The 18,872-nt window shown below is 40.0% G+C and overlaps 1 protein-coding gene across 2 annotated transcripts in view; it reads left to right on the top strand.

Moving 5' to 3' along the window:
- ezrb (ezrin b) overlaps positions 1–18,872 on the top strand; it is a 32,963-nt gene that overhangs the window by 2,406 nt on the left and 11,685 nt on the right. For both annotated transcript variants that reach the window (XM_072362891.1, XM_072362890.1), the window contains 5 exons: positions 6,083–6,166; positions 12,124–12,219; positions 14,146–14,420; positions 15,334–15,417; positions 15,579–15,725. In XM_072362891.1, the coding sequence (XP_072218992.1) occupies positions 6,083–6,166; positions 12,124–12,219; positions 14,146–14,420; positions 15,334–15,417; positions 15,579–15,725 (686 nt within the window). The remainder of the gene's footprint in view (positions 1–6,082; positions 6,167–12,123; positions 12,220–14,145; positions 14,421–15,333; positions 15,418–15,578; positions 15,726–18,872) is intronic.

Below are 18,872 nucleotides of genomic sequence, written 5' to 3'. Positions count from 1 at the left end.
GTCCTACATGTATGAGATCAATTTGGACTAAAGTCTATTTCCTTAAACATACAGAGAAGCAGATTTGTTTTAGGATGCAGTTACAGTGTGGGCGGACACCGGCGCAGAATAATCTGTTAAATCAGGATCTGTGCTGCTGTACAACATCCCGAACAAACAGGATGAAAAGTCTCCATTCGAATTTTCGAGACCGAAATTTGAAAGCCCTTGTAGGTCTTTTTGGACTTAAGCTATTCAAAGAGTTTCTTTGAAGCTGTTCAATATACTTGAACAGGTTTTTGCCTTCAGTTACTCCTGACTCACTTCGCCGTGCCCCACCCTATCTATTTCATGCTGTGCAGTCACACATACCCCTCCTTCAACTCACTGTTCGGAAATTTCTGGTCAAGCACATGTGGATTTTACTGTATATAGGAAAATGTGATGAGATTTCTTGGATATCGATGTGACGAAAGCACATTTAAATTTTTTTTTTTACCTTTGATAGAAACTTATCTCGAGGAAAAGGTGAAAGCCAAGAGATGCCAAAAACACTCAGCAAAGTTTGATTAGAACCCCATAGAAAATAGGACTAAGCTTAGATTTGATTTTTTTCTTAGGCTAAAAACATTAACTGATATAATTTAGTTCAGACTGCTGGTGAACAGAGTAATATTGTGATGACAACGACCATAGCAGCATTCAGTGTCATAAAGCGTGTTGTTGCTTTGTTTAGAAAGGCCTCAGGGTTGTCATGAGGGTCGCTGTGGAAATTACATCATTTATATTTGAAAGCAGCAATGAACTGTTGCCACAAAACAGCTTGTTTGAGCGATAATATCAAACTCTGTTCTTTTTCCATGAGACCAAGAGGAGCTCACAAGTATTCATAATGTATACCTCTAACAGTTCAGTTTGTGGCCACATGACTGGTCCAGTCTTTGCCGCATGGCGTGAAAAATATCAATAGGACACTAAGTCTGTTTTAATGAAGCCGTTCCTTTGATGCTGTTCTGACCCGAGACCTTCATGCTTTAAAATTAATCTTGAAAATGCAGAGTCTCACTTCTGGCATTGGTGAGATATGTAAATAAGAGATTGTGTGTTGACATCTATAAAAAGTGAAAAAATTGGATTATCCGTTACAGAAGTATAAGTGGAGCCAGACTGTAGCCAGAAACACATCAGGAGGAAATAACACTTAAAGCCACAGTAATATTTACTTTATCCTGCATACAACCTGTTTATTCTATTATTGATTCGTCCCTTGAATAAAAGCTTAGCTTTCACACAGTTATAAATGTCTTGTTTTGTTCATCCAGCACCCCTAAACTCCTGCGTGTCAAAAAATTTGGATGGACAAAAGGAAGGATAAAACAGATATTGAGAATCTGAAAACCTGTTTGAAAGTTTTAATGAGCCTCCAAGTTTCAGGTTTTATTCAGTGAAAATACAAGAGTTGTCTCTGGAGACACAAAAAAGGGAGTTCTATATCTGAAGAGCGAGTAATGAGAGATACCTTCCATGGGTCTGAATTCTGCATCTTCACCCTATGTCTTCATCTCCTTTCTCCTGACCTTTTGTCCTGTTCATGAAAGGCAACTCTTATCTTGCAAAAGGCACAAATACACCCCCCACCCACCCACCCACCCCTCTTTCAGACAAAGCTCAGTCACTCTCATAACTCACAGTGAAGAAATTGAAATGCGAAGTCACAGACCCATGTGTGTCACTGTGGTCGCTCTCAGCAAACAAAGATCAAGCAGAATTAAAGTATGAACTTGCCTTAAACTTGATTCTGACTGGCACAAAAATACCTGCGGGCTGTCTGTGATTATTACAGTTGAGGTACTTGGCTTCATATAAGAAAAAATGTCAGCGGTTTGCTGCTTGTGCTGTCTGGAAAAGAGAAATGAATTTTCTTGTGATAGGACTACATGACCCAGGGGCTGGAGCTTGGACCAGATTTAAGATGAACTGAAAGGCCTCAGTATTGATGCCTCAGAGACTCACGTTTCACTTATTTGAATGACACATTGTTGGAAGTAAGCGATAGCATTTCTTGGCTCTCCCAGAATCCTGTTTCCTTGCGGTCCAGAGCCCGCGACAGAAACCACACAAGGTGTGGACACCATCAGCATGGATGGATGTTTCCTTTGTATGTCCACTTTTATGGTTGGTATTTGTTCCTTTTTTAAATAATTGACAAAAAACAGTCATACGTGGAACCACCACCAGCACGAGTCACTATTCCAGAGGTGGTCACAAGTCTCAAATCTCTTTCTTCGATGACATTTGCTTAATGTTGACAGAGCCTGTAGGGTTATTCTCACCATCCTTCAAAGGTGGCAGTAATTTATTTCCATATTCCCCTCAGATAATTTCAGTGGCCTCCCCATGGCACCTCCCATTGTTGCATGCTCTTGTAAAGCATCTAAACTATGCAGAGGGTTAAACATTGAATATTCTAGACTGAAGAATGTAATGCAGCCCATTCAGTCTAACCACAGACGTGATCACCACTTCATCTCCTAAACTTGACCCGGAACAGCTTCTTAACCTGACAGAGAGAGAGAGAGAGAGAGAGTGAGTGATTCAGCGAACAGGGAGGGGCAGGTGTCAGTACGCCACACGTATCGGACCTGATAGATAGCCGGCATTCTTGGTTTATTGACTTGATTTAGTGATTAACCAACTTTTACCTAATCAGGAATATTTTACCACCTTCTTGCCAAATAAAGTTGTGAGGCTGTGTAAAATATTAATTATACCAGAATTGCTTTTTATTTTTGTAAATTGTTTAAAATCTTGGAAACTGTAAAGAAATGGCCTGTCACATAATTTAGACATTTTCATTATTTTTCAAAGAAATACGCATGTGAATTTAAAGCAGGTGGCACTTCTCAAAAAATCTTTACATCAAAAAACTTGAAACATTTTGTGGTGCATTTTCTCACAGCTGGTTTGGTTCATTGTCAACTGGTCAGTTATATGATTAGGTGTAAAAAGAGTAAATTTAAAGGAAATCACTTCATGGGCTCTGAAACACAGAAGTCTGGAAATACAGCCATCTTCTCTGGGCCTGAAATCATTCAGTAGAAGACTGTTATTTGGTCTTCCAAATCAAAACCGTTCTGTTTGAAATGATGTACACTGAGTCTTCTAGACGAAAAGGGGCAATCCTACTTGTTATCAGGACACAGCTCAACAGCGAGCATCTGTGATTGTATGGTGGGGCTTTAATGCGCACGACAACACTAACCTGCACATTTCTGTGAAGGCACCATTAATGCTGAACAATATTTGCAGCCTTCCCTAAAATTGAAAGTCTGGAAGTTCTCTCCTATTTCAGCGAAACTATACTTAACCACATTTACACAAATTATAACAGAGTAGCTCCGTCATCTTGATAATAAACTGATGTTCCAGCTTGTCAGTCACTGAAAGCATTTGGTGTAAAAAGAGGGAACAAATGCACCGAAGAAGTCCACAAATTGCTGAAACAGCTGAAAACCTGTATCGACCAAGAATGGATAAACGTTTCATTTTCAAAACCCAGTAACTGGCCTTATCAGTTTCCAAACACTTAAAGAGTGTTGAAAGAAGAGCTAAAGTAACAGGGGTAAAAAAGGACCCTGTCCAAACTTTTATTGGAAACATGTTCATGAAACATGTTGCAAACTTAAAACAAGCACGAGAAGGACTTACATTTAACATTTTTACTTAACATGCATGAGTGGCTGGACATACTGCCTCAATACAGAACACGTGAACAAAGAATATGACGTGCACAGAGGGAGGAAGGCTTCAACATAACAAATCGCTGTTTGCTGCTATATTTAGGTTTAGAATATTATATATTAAATATGCAGTTTAGTTCTGTAAACTGGACACAATTAGGACAGAGTTGCTTTTTCCTACTGCTTCAAAGCTTAATGAAGGCTTGCCAAACCATCTGGATGCACAGACATGGAAATGGTCCTGGCAGTCATATCAAACTCTGGGATAGTAGGGGAATACATTTCTTGAAATGACTTGTGCAGTGTCTTTTGATCACCCCTTTTTTCCTCCTGTGTTACGTAGCACCTTTATTATTGTTTCCTGGTTACCAAACTTGCATAAGCTACGGGTTATTATATTTGAGAGCCCCTGTAGATAAATAAATGAGTCAGTATTTACTCTAATGACTTATGAAACTGGGATTTGAATGGTTAATATAAACCCTCATACTTTCCTCTGACTAAAGTTGCTCTTTGTGGAACTCTGGGTCCTTGCCCGGTATATTTTTAGCACATGTGTCATGTTTTCTTTACCGCTGTGAATGGCCTCAGTTTATTGTGTTGTACCGTTAGAGGACCTGGTTTCAGATCAGATATCATTCACTCAGTAGTTTCTGTTGGCTCGTCTGTGTCACAAATTCACATATTCCACTGTCTGTTGGTTAGGGTGTGTTTTTCTAGGTGCTCCGTCTGTAACTGTGATGTTGAAAGAAGCATCCCAAACTGTCTGAACAGCAGAACTATCTTTTTTAACAAGGAGAGAGTAAAAAAAATACATTCATTAGAACTGTTTCTAATCACTTCTGTTGCAGTTTATGTGGTTGATTTTAGTAATCTGGCTCCAGTAGGATGTAGATGATGATAGTGGGGCACTGCCGGGGCACTGGAGCTGAAAGGGGAGCTTTGTTTAGTGCAAAGTAAATGCAGGTTTCCCCCCCCTCCTTCCCCTGCTCTCAAGCTTTGACTTGAAAGTGGTTGCTTAATTGGGCAACTGACTCCAAAATTTCAAATTGTACACATGTGTACCATCACAGGATCGAGTTAGCAAGTCTTTGTGGCTCTTAGTCTTGCATTATTTTGATTTCAGTGACGGAAAACTAAGAGTCTGGCTCTGTGGAGCCTCTGGCTACAGCAGGCACACGGTTAAGAAGATGGGGCATCTTGAATATCCACTGTCTAGACTTCTGTTTCCTTGCCAAATCCTGGACAGTGCATACGTTAGGTACTTTCCATTCGATGCTGTGATTGTATTAGCCTTCATGTACCTTCATGGGAATCATGGTTGCAGTGACTCAGCAGACCTAAAGATCTCTTTTCCAAAGGGCGACATTGAATTTATTCACCGCTGAGGCTCAGCTCACAATGGACTGGAGATGAAAGATGTCACTGGAGGCTTCTGTCAGGAGGCTTTCTCTCTCCACTCACCTCTGCTTTCTCTCTGTCCACTCACCTCTTTGTATCATTTTCACTACCCATTAATAAGCTCAGTCAATACTCAGAGGGTCTGAGTTTTTTCATAACCCCCGCAAATACCAGAGACATTTCACATTTTACCCACAAAAGACATTCAGTATGTGCTTTATCTCAAAGCCGCCATTGTAAATATCTGTGTATTGTTTCATGACCTTTGTGTTAAATTCAGATGCAGTGTGCTGATTACTAACAAAACCTACAATACCGAATATTGTTTCTAACCATTGTGATACACAGTAGATGTCAGTTTTTATTATTTTATGCAGCATGTCAGTCATCCTGTTTGCAATTGAAATTGAGCATTAATCACTGGGGCGGATCTTAAAATGGATATTGAATTTGATGACCAAAAAGGACATTTTAGTTAATCAGACCTCTTCTTTTTGTATGCACAGGTCACTGTGATCATTCATTAACCAGAGATCTGGGAGACGTGCCTTAGTTCTGTGAATGGGCCTGGAGTTTAACCAATACTCAAAACACACAAATTTTTTGCCATTGACGAACATGTGAAACTACTGTTAGACCTGCATCTAGTTTTGGACATGAACAAATGTGTTATTTCCACATTTGAGCTGAAGCATTGCAGCCTTCCCTGAATATTCTAATACCTCTGACATTGCAGCAGAGTTCACTTCAATCAGCTCGTCTGTCTCTGAGAAAGCAGAGCCCCGTCTGTTTACTCTGCAAATACACCCCCTTACTAAACACACACAAACACACTCAACCCCCCCCAAGCAATGCTCTGCAGTAGTTCGGCACACTTTACTTTTTACTCGTTCTTACCTATGAGATCCACTCTGTTTCTCTGTGTCAGCAATTGAACTCTTGCTTCTCATGTTTTTCTACAGGTCAATGTTCGGGTCACCACCATGGACGCTGAGCTGGAGTTTGCCATCCAGCCCAGCACCACCGGCAAGCAGCTGTTTGAGCAGGTACAGTTTATATTGGTCTTTCACTGACTTGCAGCAGCAGTGTATAAAGATCCCTGTGGAAAAAAAGTTATTCAAAATTTTACAGTGAAAATAAATCCACCGACTCGCATCTCTGACATACAGCTGCTTGATTCTCGTCGGTCTTGAACAGCTCACATCCATGCATTAACAGAATATAACTGAGAATCTGAAGTCCACGTAAAATTATAGTTCATGATCAATAATTGGTGACTTTCTGGCCTTAGTGGAAGGAGAAAAAAAAACTGCACACGTTATCAAGTTCAATTGCCGTAAAACACCAAAGAAGACGAAAGAGCAGCAGTGAAAGATTCAATGAGTAAAACCAGTCAAACTGAAACTAAAAGGCAACTCACTCATGGGGTGTAGGTTATAATGTATAGTACCGAGGTGGGTCACTCTGGGACTTGACACTAAAGAAGAACCATTATGCCAGCTGCCCTCTTCATTGTGGTTGGTCTATGGCCTGGACAAGGGCAACCAGGAGCCCAGGACCACGTGATTTACAGCCCTGCATAGGATCCAAGCAAAGAGTGACAGAGGGCCTATATTTCCTCGATGGAGAGCTACAGACCAGCCTATACTTCAGCCATGTGCCAAGATTCATAAGAAGTGATTAAAAACAACACCATGATTGCAAAGCATAATATTTCTTTCAACTTTTATTTATCAGGAAGTCAAAATTACAATTGACACTAAAATAGCTTCTACGAAGTAGTCTTTTTCTTATTTTTGTCCTCAAACAAATGGTTTCCTCTGTGTTACTGTGTCCGCTTCCTCTCCAATGCAGAGAAATCTTTTGCACTGTTGATCATCAGTTACGTACCTATACATATCAAACATTTTTTTGTGCATTTTCAAAACTGATTTGCTCAGATCTGTTTGAAGTCTGCCCACAATCGGCAACAAAACCTTTACAAACTGTTATCACTTTTAGCCCTGAAAAATGGTCCTCCGAGGTTAGTGGAGCTTTTGGCTTCAAGAGTTCTCATCAGTCACTGTCCTGTGACTATTATTGAGGAAAGTGTCAGTGCAACAAGAGAAAACTTTGAAGTGTTTATCAAGGAAATGGTTTATGGTTTTCGTGTTGTTTTAAGTTTAGAATGAATTCTGTAGTAAGTTCCACAGTGTCAGCAGACAGTGAAGAGCGTCAACTTTTTTACAATGGATTCTTTTCTAATGATCATTTACTAGGGCTCATGGTGTTCATTTAGTTGTTTAGAAACTTTATGTATTCATGCTTTTAAACCATTACAATTATGGTATGGATGGTCCAGAACGCAGTGGCACGTCTGATCGACCCAGCTCTTCAGAGAGCATCTCCTACCCTGTACATCTCTACCCCCGCTACTGCATTGTCTCTTTTTGTACTTCCCTCTGTACCTGCACTCTATTTCTACACTGTCACCCCTGTCACCTATGACAGAGCCTGACTTGTGGTTTTCTCTCTATGTAGCTTATTGTTAGCTTTGATGTGAGCTGTAATGTTATATCCTTATTTGTAAGTCGTTTAGGATAAAAGCATCTGCAAATGCCTAAACATAAACATAGCTTAATTTTATCAACCAATGCTTGTTGTATGTTGCAAGATAGTGTAATTTATCCCCATTATGGTGCAACGGACAGTAGTTGTTTAAAAACAGTTTACTTTTAATGGTCATTTCCTTACTAGAGAATAAATAGCGTTTTCTTCTGTTTGTGTATTTCTATTGTGAAGCTCAGCCAGTAGGATTGAAATGTAGATGTCAGGTCATTAGTATGAGCTCCTCTGTGGCTTCATGTCGGCACCGGGGAAGGAAATGCATTGTTTTAACCACTTCCTGTATAACTCGTTTTTCAATTCATGTGTAGCGACCATGGATGCGTGTCAGGGATTCACCCCTTGACTGAGCTGCTTTTTAGAAGATTTAAGTTAAAGCATTTGTATATAATTATGGTGAGGGCAAAATCACTAAAAACCCACCTACAACAACAGTCTGCAGAAATTGTCTTTCACCTGGTTGTGTAACAAGTGTGGCAAAGCACTGTTGGTACTTTTGTTAAATAAAACAATAGCTTGTTAGTACCCTTTGACATCTTTCTATTTATAGTTGCTAGTTTCTCCACCTACTTGTTAGAATAGCTCCCAGTGGGGTGTTCCACTGATAATAGCCCCCTCCCTGTGACGGTGTCAAAGATAGTTCAGTGCTCTATTTTCATACAAAGACTCAATTCACCAGTTTGAACACGAGAAATGGATGCTACTTATTCCTTTGGCTGACATTTAGCTTGAGTGTCCCTGAAGTCTGACACCTCCATTTAAAGTAGCTGGCTTGGAGGTAATCATCAACAGAAGCAGAAGTGCCATCAGAGTGTTGAACAGGTTCTGTGGAAATGCTGAGTAACAGCAGTGAGCTCATTCTCAGGGCGAGTGCAAGGTCTGGTGTAGCCTGTGTGGTCAGCACTGATCATAGCCTTCGTCCCTGTCATGCAGCTCTTAAAGAGGAACGCCTGCCACTCCCCTACACACCCTCCTGCAGTTTCACTTCCATACCGTGTGCTGATGCTTCTTTCACTAGGTATTAAGCCTAAAAAAATCACTGATATCGTTGTAGAAATCTGCCCTCAGCCAATATCTACATACCCTATTCTGTATTAGAGTGATTGTTAAAGATCAGTTTCAGCTTCAGCCTTGTCGAACTGGTTTGTATCAATTAAAAAGTAGGAAGAGTTATGTTAACCATCTGAAAACATGGCGAATTTGAAACAGTTCAACAATGTATTGAACTCAGTCCAAGTCCAGATAATCTCTCTGACAGGTGCCAGAAGCTAAATGTGAAACTTGTTGAGGCGGACGCCCAACCCACACGTCAAAGTTTCATTCAAAAACTGCTGCAGATTTGTACTAAAACTTGTCCTAATTTACCAGGACAGTTTGTAGATATTAAAACCAGCAATGCTGACTTTGTAAACTCATTTGACTGCTCACTACAGTCACAGTGAAAATGTGATTTCACAGTAATAAACAAATTTTTCTTCATGTTGGTATTCTTTGCCTGCACTACCGGTTGCCACTTTGACATGCACTCTTTCATTTTTGTACTGGTGGGTTCCTTGAATGGGGCCTGACTAGGTGAACCCCTCCCTTCCCCTCAGTCACCGGAGGACTCTGGGTTATTTAGCCTGGAGGATGCAGTGAGTAATGCTTTTTCAGGCCAACAGCATTCCTCTCTCACCACAGGGCCTGAGCTCCCATAAAATGGGGAGAAATTTTCACTCTTTGTCTGATTGTAGAATACGCTATGCCAGCAGCATGGCTTGTCAACCTAAAATGAGTCTGAAGGGGCCGGTGACCCAGAATCTGTTAAGGTTTAGCTTCTTCAGCCTGGCCACCAATGTTTCACAGAGTTCTTCCTTTTTTTTTTTTTAATGATTGTCAGTATGAGGCAGACTTCTGCAGGCTGCCTCTTAAAGCTCAAACAGGCTTTTATTTTTGTGCTGTTTGCATAGAATTGTTCATCCAAACAACTGTACACAAAATAAAAGATGCATTGACGTTAGGTTTTTATAAACTCCTATAAGTCTTTTCTCTTCTCTGTCATTTACAGTTACAGTGTAACAATAGTAATGTTCTTATGTTGCATCACACACCTGTTAACTTATCACTAAACAGTCGATTGAGCAGTAGGAGGCTGTTAGCTTTTCTTTTTTGCAGGATTACCACCGTACGTGTAGTCACCAGCACTTGCTGGAGTGGCAGGGGAGCTCATTCTGACAAAAACCTCCATTTCTGCTATGTTTTTTATTCTATAATTGGGAAATGATTAATACATACTGATGTAAACTAGGTGAGAATAAGGCTTGGCCTTATTATTATGGTTTGTTTTTCTTCATACTTTCAAATTTATGACTGACAGTGGGATGATACTGCAAGTGTTTTATTTTTATTTTTATTTATTTTTATTTCTGAGATTTTATTTCAAATGCATATTACTTCAAACTAATGTAACCTCACGTTAAAGTCAAAGCAACCTGCCAAAACAACCTGCAGCGCAGTAGTTTACAAAACCTGTGTCCCCAGACTTAATTATCCAATTAAAATACTGTACATTTACAGCATATTATTTAAACAGGTTTATTTCCTGTTGAGGTAAATCACAGGGTTGTTTAAGGTGGGTAAGCAATGACAAGGTTGCATCAAGCATTTTTACTGTGGATTATAAAACAGATGATTGATATATGTGTGGTAACCCACTATTTTCCTGCCTCTCACTCTGTGGACCCTAAAGCAAAAACCAACATGAAAGGGCTGTTTGTTTTCTGAGGCCTCATGAGTTTCATTACAGGTGATGCAGCCTGAGGTGCTCTCTCATTTCAGGCCTCCTGTAGTGCTTGCTGCTAAATGCAGTCCATTAAAAGGTGCCTGAATCAAAGCCATTCATCTTTAACTCCCGCATTATGGCCTGCCCTGTGTTTTGTGCCGGACACCAAGTGAGGAGGAGTTTGATTTTAATTTGAACATTTCCTGGAGCTTATCATTGGGAACACACTTAGCTATAGTGCCATCATGTTGACTCACACTTTACCTAGGAAACTTAGCACCTCACCTGGTGACTGGGTGGGGAATTTGGCAGAGATGCATTCAAAAAGGGCCCAGCAGAGGATTGAATGAGAACTTAGTGACACGTACATAGAGACAAAAAACCTGCTTTCCCACTCTGTGCTTTTGGAAAACTTCTCTGCAGGCCATAAAGAGACTTTGGTTTTTCTTTGAGAGAAGCCAGTGGAAAATGGTAACTCGTCCTGCAGCAGAAGTGATTATTCCAGAGCTATAAATGACTTTTCCCTCTCTGCTGCAGCTGCAGGGTCAAAAACTGGTTGTTTAAAAAAAAAAAAAAAAGAATCTTCAAACTGCTGATCTTCAAAAAAAATCCTGTAAGGTTGGATGTGAAGTGTTTCCAGTGCGGTTGAAATCAAAACTGGCTTCATAATCTGCATTTTAAGATGTTAATAATAAGGAGCAGCAGTTTTGAAATGGCCCTGCAGCAGACTCACCCCGCCTGTCTCCAGCCTTTTTCGTCTGTTCCTGGAGTCAGAGACAGGATGCCAGTCATGCAGCACACCCTCCTTACACAGTGTCACTCACTCTCAGCAGTCAAACAATAGAACCACTTTGTTGAAGACCAGGCTGTACGGTGCTCTTGTGTGCAACAGCGTATCTCATCAGATACAATGTGAACCAAGAATTTCTTAGGATGCAAGCAGAGATGTTGTAAAGTGTTTCAGAAAACAGTTAAATGTGCCTCTTTGATCAAACCCTCATTCACACATGACTGGAAATAAAACCATTAGTATCAAGGGTGGAAAAAGTATCAATTCCCACAACCGTTTTCACAATTTTTAAGTAATTTATCTGATTTGATCTAATTCTGATTTTATTTATTTTTTTGTTGGACAAAACATGAAAAATAGACAATGACACTTTGTGTTTTAGAAAACAGTCAGGAATGCAAGGATAGTTTTACAGTGGTTACCATTGGATTACTGTTACATGTAGCTGAAATCAGAGATGTAATATTTAAGAAGACCTCTGTTTGTCTTAGTTTACTGCACCACCTGCCTCCCTACTCTAGCCTGGGAATGTATAATTCTAAGAGGGTCGTTCATGAGATTAGTTTATATTACTCATGCCCCCAAATCTAAAAGGAAATTAATTGAAAATGTTTTTAATTGCTTTTGTGCTATAACTTATTATTTATACTTGCTTAGAACTGCCTCACTTTCTCTGGTTTTATGACTTTGTTACCTTGTACTCAGGCTGTAATTGCAGGCTGTAATTGCTATTTTTGCAACATTGTTTTAACATTTAACAGACCCCAAAATAACCAGCAGAGCATGTGATGATGAAAGCAGACATTTGTTGCAGCCACATTATGAAGACTTCTTTTTTCACTGTGCAGGTGGTAAAAACCGTCGGCCTACGCGAGGTTTGGTACTTCGGCCTCCAGTATATGGACAACAAAGGTTACTACACTTGGCTAAAACTGGACAAAAAGGTAAAATCAGTTTAAAGAAAATGTGTTATCGGTTTGGTTTCATGATCAAGTTATAAAACAAATAGTCATTAGACTTTACAATAATCAGTATGGTTTGGAGGAAAACCTACTCCAGCTTGTCAAACTCTTTGATGAATCAGTCTTTTAAAATACTGTAAATAAACTAGAAATACTTGAATGCTACTTGCAACACTTCTTAGCAGTTTAAATCTGTTTTTTTAATTATAGATGTTTTCATGTCCAATAGTTGAGAATTATGTATACTGATATCTAATGTCTGCATTAACCTTTGTCCTAACAGTCCATGTTTTTCAATTCTATGAAATAATAGAGAAACAATAGATTGCTTTAAGGAAGCCTCATAATCAAAGCTCCAGTGTTTGCCCTTCAGTCAATCAGTAGCCACCATATTACATTGCGTGTATATTCACACACTGTATGGTTCCACTTCCGACATGGAAGCTGATTTTGAGGCCCCGCCTGGCTGCATGTTATCAGCTAAAGGTGGATTATTTGAACTCTAAGTGAACCATAGATACCTCTGTTTTCTTCTGTTTCCGTCGGTAAACAGACGTTACTTGGACTCCACAAGTTGTTATTCCAGAGTTGTTCATAATTAAACTAAGTAAATCAGCCTGCAGATGAAGTCATGTCTGCAATGAATTCGAACCCCACGTTTCAGACTGTGCCAGTGTCAGTCAGTCAGTGGGTCTATATGATGAGATTAACTCGATTATAGCTATAGTTGGGTTATGCTCCTTATCAGAGCAAGGGTAATTATCCTTGGAAATATAGCGGTGAATGAATCGAATCACTGGCACAAAGCATGTCATACCCCAGCACGATAGGTGGCGCTGTACTCATTTTAACTATCGCTAATGGAGCCACTTCCGGTTGACGTCTTCACCACCAACAACAACAACAAAACTAAGGCATTCGAGAAAGATGGCGAACGAAGAGCAAGATGAAGCTACGTCCCTCTACATTTGGGGAGACCCCAAAACTTCAGACTATGAGCATAACACATCTGAATCTCAAAAGTGTGGCTCAAATGCATTGTGGGTAATGATGATGGTAGCAAGTTTTGATATGGAAGAAGAATGCATGGATTAAAAATGATGAAATTATAGGCTCTGCTGCAGGTGTTGACTTTTGCTTTTAAACAGCCCATTGTGAGTCTGACTAAGTTATAATAGTGCAATGCAAAATCAGCGGCATTGAAGATGAACAGCAAAATCATGGATCTAAGGAAAATTGTTCTGATTGCGACACCTCTCAGAAACCGGGCTAATGTATGTAATAACATAATTTAATTTAAAAGTTGCCTTTTTGCATTTTGTAATAATTAACACGGGTCACTGAGTGACAGAAAGTTGTGCTTGCATCAGTCAGCTGTTGTAAAACTGTGTGCTGACATGGCACTGCAGCTCATCAGCACAATGCAAAGCACAAACAGGAATATTCCTGACCCCATTCTCTCAATCACAACCACTTGGTTCCTGTTTTGAAATTAGAGGAAGAGAACACATTGTGTAAACGCATGCTGTAACTGGCAGTTAATAAAGTGCGTTTCCACATACTGAGAGGGTAAATCTCTTTTGGTTAGGTCACTGCAACACATGTAACAATGAGTTTCCATCAGTGGAAAGTGTTGATGTCCAGTGTTCAAGCTGCTGATTGGGACTTTTTTTTTTAGCCAGTTTTTATTCATACTCAAAATACAACTGACATTTGTGCAATTCAGTTTTTCTCAGTTTTAGGTTGAGGGAAATTCAGCTATTTGATTTCTTCTGGAAAATTGGGCGATAAGAATAATCCCAGTCCCACTTATCATTGCTCTTAGCAAGAAATCAGGCAAGAGTCTGACTGTTCAAGGCACACAAAATACAAAATGGTAGTTAAATACGGTGTTTTAATCCTCTGCAGGTGTCGTCTCAGGACGTAAAGAAGGAGAACCCGCTACAATTCAAGTTTCGGGGCAAGTTCTTCCCGGAGGACGTTTCTGAGGAGCTGATCCAAGACATCACCCAGAAGCTCTTCTTCCTGCAGGTGAAAGAAGGCATCCTCAGTGATGAGGTCTACTGTCCACCAGAGACAGCTGTGCTACTGGCCTCCTACTCCGTTCAGGCCAAGTTTGGTGACTATAGCAAAGAGGTGCATCGGCCCGGATACCTGCTGTCTGAACGGCTGCTGCCCCACAGGTGAGATGTGCCTATATGCTCAGGATGGCAATCTGAGCTCCTTTGTTTCAGCATCTTGATCTTGAAAGTCAGGACATTATGCTGTAATACACCTCAAACTCATCAGATTTTATTCCCCTTTTGTTTGCTCATTCACACCACATCACTTAACATGAATGTGTTTATGTGTTTACTACTCCAACAAGCAGCGATGGTTGAACCCACTGCAAAGATAAACCCCATATCTATCCAAAGGAACACAGAAGGACGCTGTTTATATGATTAATATTTTTTCTGGATAAAAGATGAGGATAAATGTTTGTGTGAGTACCATCTACCCAGATTAGGTCACAACTACCAGTGTGTGACGTTACCAGGTCAAAACATTTTTACATAAAGTCTGAATATGAAAAAGTAATTATAACAAAATAATTATTTGGCTGGACCAGAGCATTCAAGAGGAAGATCACAGTTGCATGCATCAATACTAATGACATATGTTATGAAACAAAGCCTGGAATACCAAAGGATAATGGTTTGCAGCTAGTGGCGCACCCATTGGCATGATAACTAGGTGTAGTTTGGACAAATATGGACATTTTGTTTGGGCTTGTTAAAGACTGATGACTAAGTGATTAGTATATATAGTCATAACACTGCAATTCACTGCTGAGTCTCCAGTGCTACACTTCCTATTATGTTTTTCCATCCTCTGTGACAAGTAACCAAAACACCAAAGTCTCGCAGACAAGGAAACACTATGCCTCAGGGAAAGTACCTCCGTATCTCCCCTAGAGGTTTTCACTTTGTACAACGTGTTTGCATGAAATGGAGTCCATAATGTTATAGAGCAAATTGTCTGGTTTGTTTGGCTTTTGCATTGAATTGTAGCTGATTTGTTGTTGTTGTTATTTTTCTCTGTCTCTCTTTGTAGAGTGCTGGAACAACACAAGTTATCCAGAGAACAGTGGGAAGAGAGGATTCAGGTGTGGCATGAGGAGCACTGTGGGATGATGAAGTGAGTTAATCTACTTTGTGTAGTGCTATAATGATACCTTGGAATTCTGCTTTACCAGTAGGAATTAGAAAGATTGATCACTTTGTTTCAGCTATGCTTGTGTGAAAGTGCTTTATAAATAAAGTTGGTATGGTATGGTATTTTCCTGCTTTTTCTTGCAGGGAGGATGCCATGCTGGAGTACCTGAAGATCGCTCAGGACCTGGAAATGTATGGAGTCAACTACTTTGATATCAAGAATAAGAAGGGAACAGAGCTGTGGCTGGGAGTGGACGCTCTGGGGCTCAACATTTATGAGAAGGAAGACAAGTAAGCACACTATTCTAACAGACTCTTGGAGTACACAGCTTTGTTGTTGGTTTGTGTTATGGCTCTTGTTCACTGCATGTTGCTGGCTGCAGCCCTGTGATTAACAGCTAAACTGGCTTGGCAAGGTCTGCATTTGATCACTATTCCTGTTGCTGTGCAGATAGTATGACAGGAATAACAATGGAGAACAAGGAGTGTGAAATTCAAAATCAGTTTTTCTGTTTTATTATCTGCACATTAGTTTTGGGGCTTAGCTAAGGGGAACATTTCTTTTGTCTGGCGTTTTGTCAGATTGCCAGACAAAAGAAAGGCTTTTGATTTATTTTGCATTTTCAGAATCAAGTTAAAAATGTGAGGATGTGTCAAGAAATAGTTGTTGCTAGAGCAACATAAGCTGTCCTTGGACCACCAATGGGATTCCCTACAGTCCCTATACTGTATAGTTTCTATATAGCATGTGTATTGTTTTTTTTTTATTGTGTACATCTGTACATACTACTTTTAGCTTCTACTTTGGAGTAGAATAAAATGATCTGTGACTCTGAATAATTGGTAAAGGTGATGAAAGTGTGATGTTAATTGCATCAGCAGACGCCATTTAAAAAAAACTGCAAAGCAAAAGAAAAAAAACGTGAAAAGATTTGTAAAAACATAGAGCATAGCTTTATGTAGCCTTAAAATGAAACAAATACAGTGAAATGGTTGGTCAGTGCAACCCTGAGGGATCACAACATGATTTTGATTCTTCTTCCAATCGCTTGTCACCTCAGCGTTCCTGTCAGTGGTTCAAATGCGCACAGAAAAAAGCCCAATGTAGTCCTTGGGGAGCTGCCCAATCATCAATTAGCATTAGGCAGTCCTTGAACTGTTGCTTGGAAAGTGACTATTTTTTTTATGTTTCCCTCAGGTAATAATTTGTGTCTTGAGACTTTTTGTGGGACACAGACTCCAAATTTCAGCTTGTTGTGGTTCAGAAATTTGGCCTTTAATGCATATAGGTTTGCCTGACTCGAGTTGGTGAGTCCTCATCTCCTGTAAATGTGTGGGTTCACATTGTAGTGGCACGATTTTTATTCTACATACTGCTGGATGATAAATACATTGCTGGTTCTCGCCTCAGCTCTGTAACAGAGATAGACTTGCTGAACCAGGTTCATATCCAACTGTCAGTCACTTCACACTTTTCTTGTTTAAAAGATGGAAAAAATGTAAATATTCCTGTATTGTATCCTCCTTTAATGAGTTTTTGGCATTGTGCTCATAGGGGAATCTACTTTTTGAGATATTTCAGGGTGCATTTCTGGCATTCTGTCTGTCTTCGGGGTTTTGTAGGCAGTTTAGTGCAGGATGATGTTGGAGCCTGTATTTGATTAAATGAGTTCTGAGATCTCCTGTGGCGGGTGGTCTCGTTTGTGGGGTTACTGGAGTAAAGTACACTGTGTCAAAGGAGCACTTCAAACCAGGTGACTTTCCTTTCAGTCACTGACCCTGCTCTGGAAATAGTGCCAGCTCTGCTCTGGCTGAGTTGTTTTAGATTAGAACTCTTCCCATACTGAGGTGGCTACTCTGTCTCAGCTTACTTGCCAAGCAGTGTGGTCTACAGTCTGCCAGTGGAAGAACTGAGCACGGCATAGTCATGGCAGAGTAATGACAAAGTTAAACCAACAAGCTGCTTCATAAGGCCCTCCACTTCAACCTTTACTGTCTGTTTCTATGTCTTCTCAAATCTAAATGATTTAATTACTGTGAGTGCCATTGTGTTGTAAAGTATCCAGTCTTTCATTAAGCTTTACTGTAACCTAACTGTGGTATGAACCTTCCAACAAGAGTGAAACTCAGAAACATATAAGTCCTTGTGTGAGTCTCTTTATGTGCCTCCCGGGATCAGCAAAGAAATGCCTCTCCTCCACGGTGCCTTCTGCTGTAACCATGGCTACGCCAACTGGTTTTTCAAGCTGTGCGGCACTTAAGAATGTGAGGCTAACCTATTACACTGTCTCTCCAATGAGGGCAGCTAGCCCACAATGCAGCAGTGCAGCCAAGGCTTTACTGAGGCGGAGCCTGGAGTTGGTTTAACTCTTAGTTTCTAGTTTCTTTTGCGAGAGTCGAGTTGGTAGTGTCAAACACACATCCACATACAATCATCACTTAATTTGTTGCTGCACACACAAAGAATGACCACATAACTTTGCAGGTAAAATCAATTGAATTGGGGATAATTTCCAAACAGGCTGCAGCAATATCTGAAGCCTTGGAATATATTTAATCGTATCCTTGACACTGGTTTACGGATGAGACAGATGAGAAAAATGTTGGACACTCCTTTTCATCATTATAAACTCATTATCCTTTGGGTCTTCAATGATTAGGGACATAACAATAATAACACACTATTCAAAGACCAACATTTTTCACTTATTGATATTTTGTAGACCAAACAATAGATGGACTGGTCAAATAATCAAAAATTTTGATTGACATTGAAAATTCTTTTAGTTTCACTCCAGCAACATTACAAAGATGTATCAAAACGTACTCTTGTCTGGCATTTTAAACCCAAACATTTTCCCATGGAAATTGGAAGTTTTGTCCAACACAAGTTCATTGATAAAGCACAGCTCAAGAAACCACAAGACTCAGATTGAAATATTCAGTAGAAACCTCTGCGTTATTTTCTCAATGCCACAAGCATGTGTCAGGGTCAGCGATGGAGTGAAATTCCAGTTTAGGCTGTACAGTTTCACAGCAGTGAGTTTCACTGCAAGGTGGGCGGCTGCTGATCCAGATTACAACACTATCAGCTTGTCCATGTTTACACTGCTGCTTTGTATTGTGTTGAATGAAATTGGCTTTGGTTCATTTTGTCTGGCACAACAGAGCAGTGAGCTGCCACACCCTAAATTCATCCCTCAGCCACGTTCACTGTTAGCCAGAGAGGATTAGCCTGATGACACTAAGTCTGACATTTTGATGAGGTGGATCAATGGGATGTGGTTGAAATGGCTAGAATTGTTTGATTATGTATATAATACGCTAAAATTGTGACTATTGCTGTAATAAATACTGTAAAGCTGCTACTGACTGAAAAAATGCTATTCACAATTGTCTCCTGGCCCACAGCTTGGTCTCATACAGAGTCTTTTCACT

This window comes from Leuresthes tenuis, unplaced genomic scaffold (assembly GCF_036924035.1).
Source record: "Leuresthes tenuis unplaced genomic scaffold, fLeuTen1.0.hap1 SCAF_13, whole genome shotgun sequence".
Taxonomy (NCBI): Eukaryota; Metazoa; Chordata; class Actinopteri; order Atheriniformes; family Atherinopsidae; genus Leuresthes; species Leuresthes tenuis.
The sequence above is the reverse complement of the archived record's forward strand: the minus strand, read 5'-3'. Positions and strand labels throughout refer to the sequence as shown.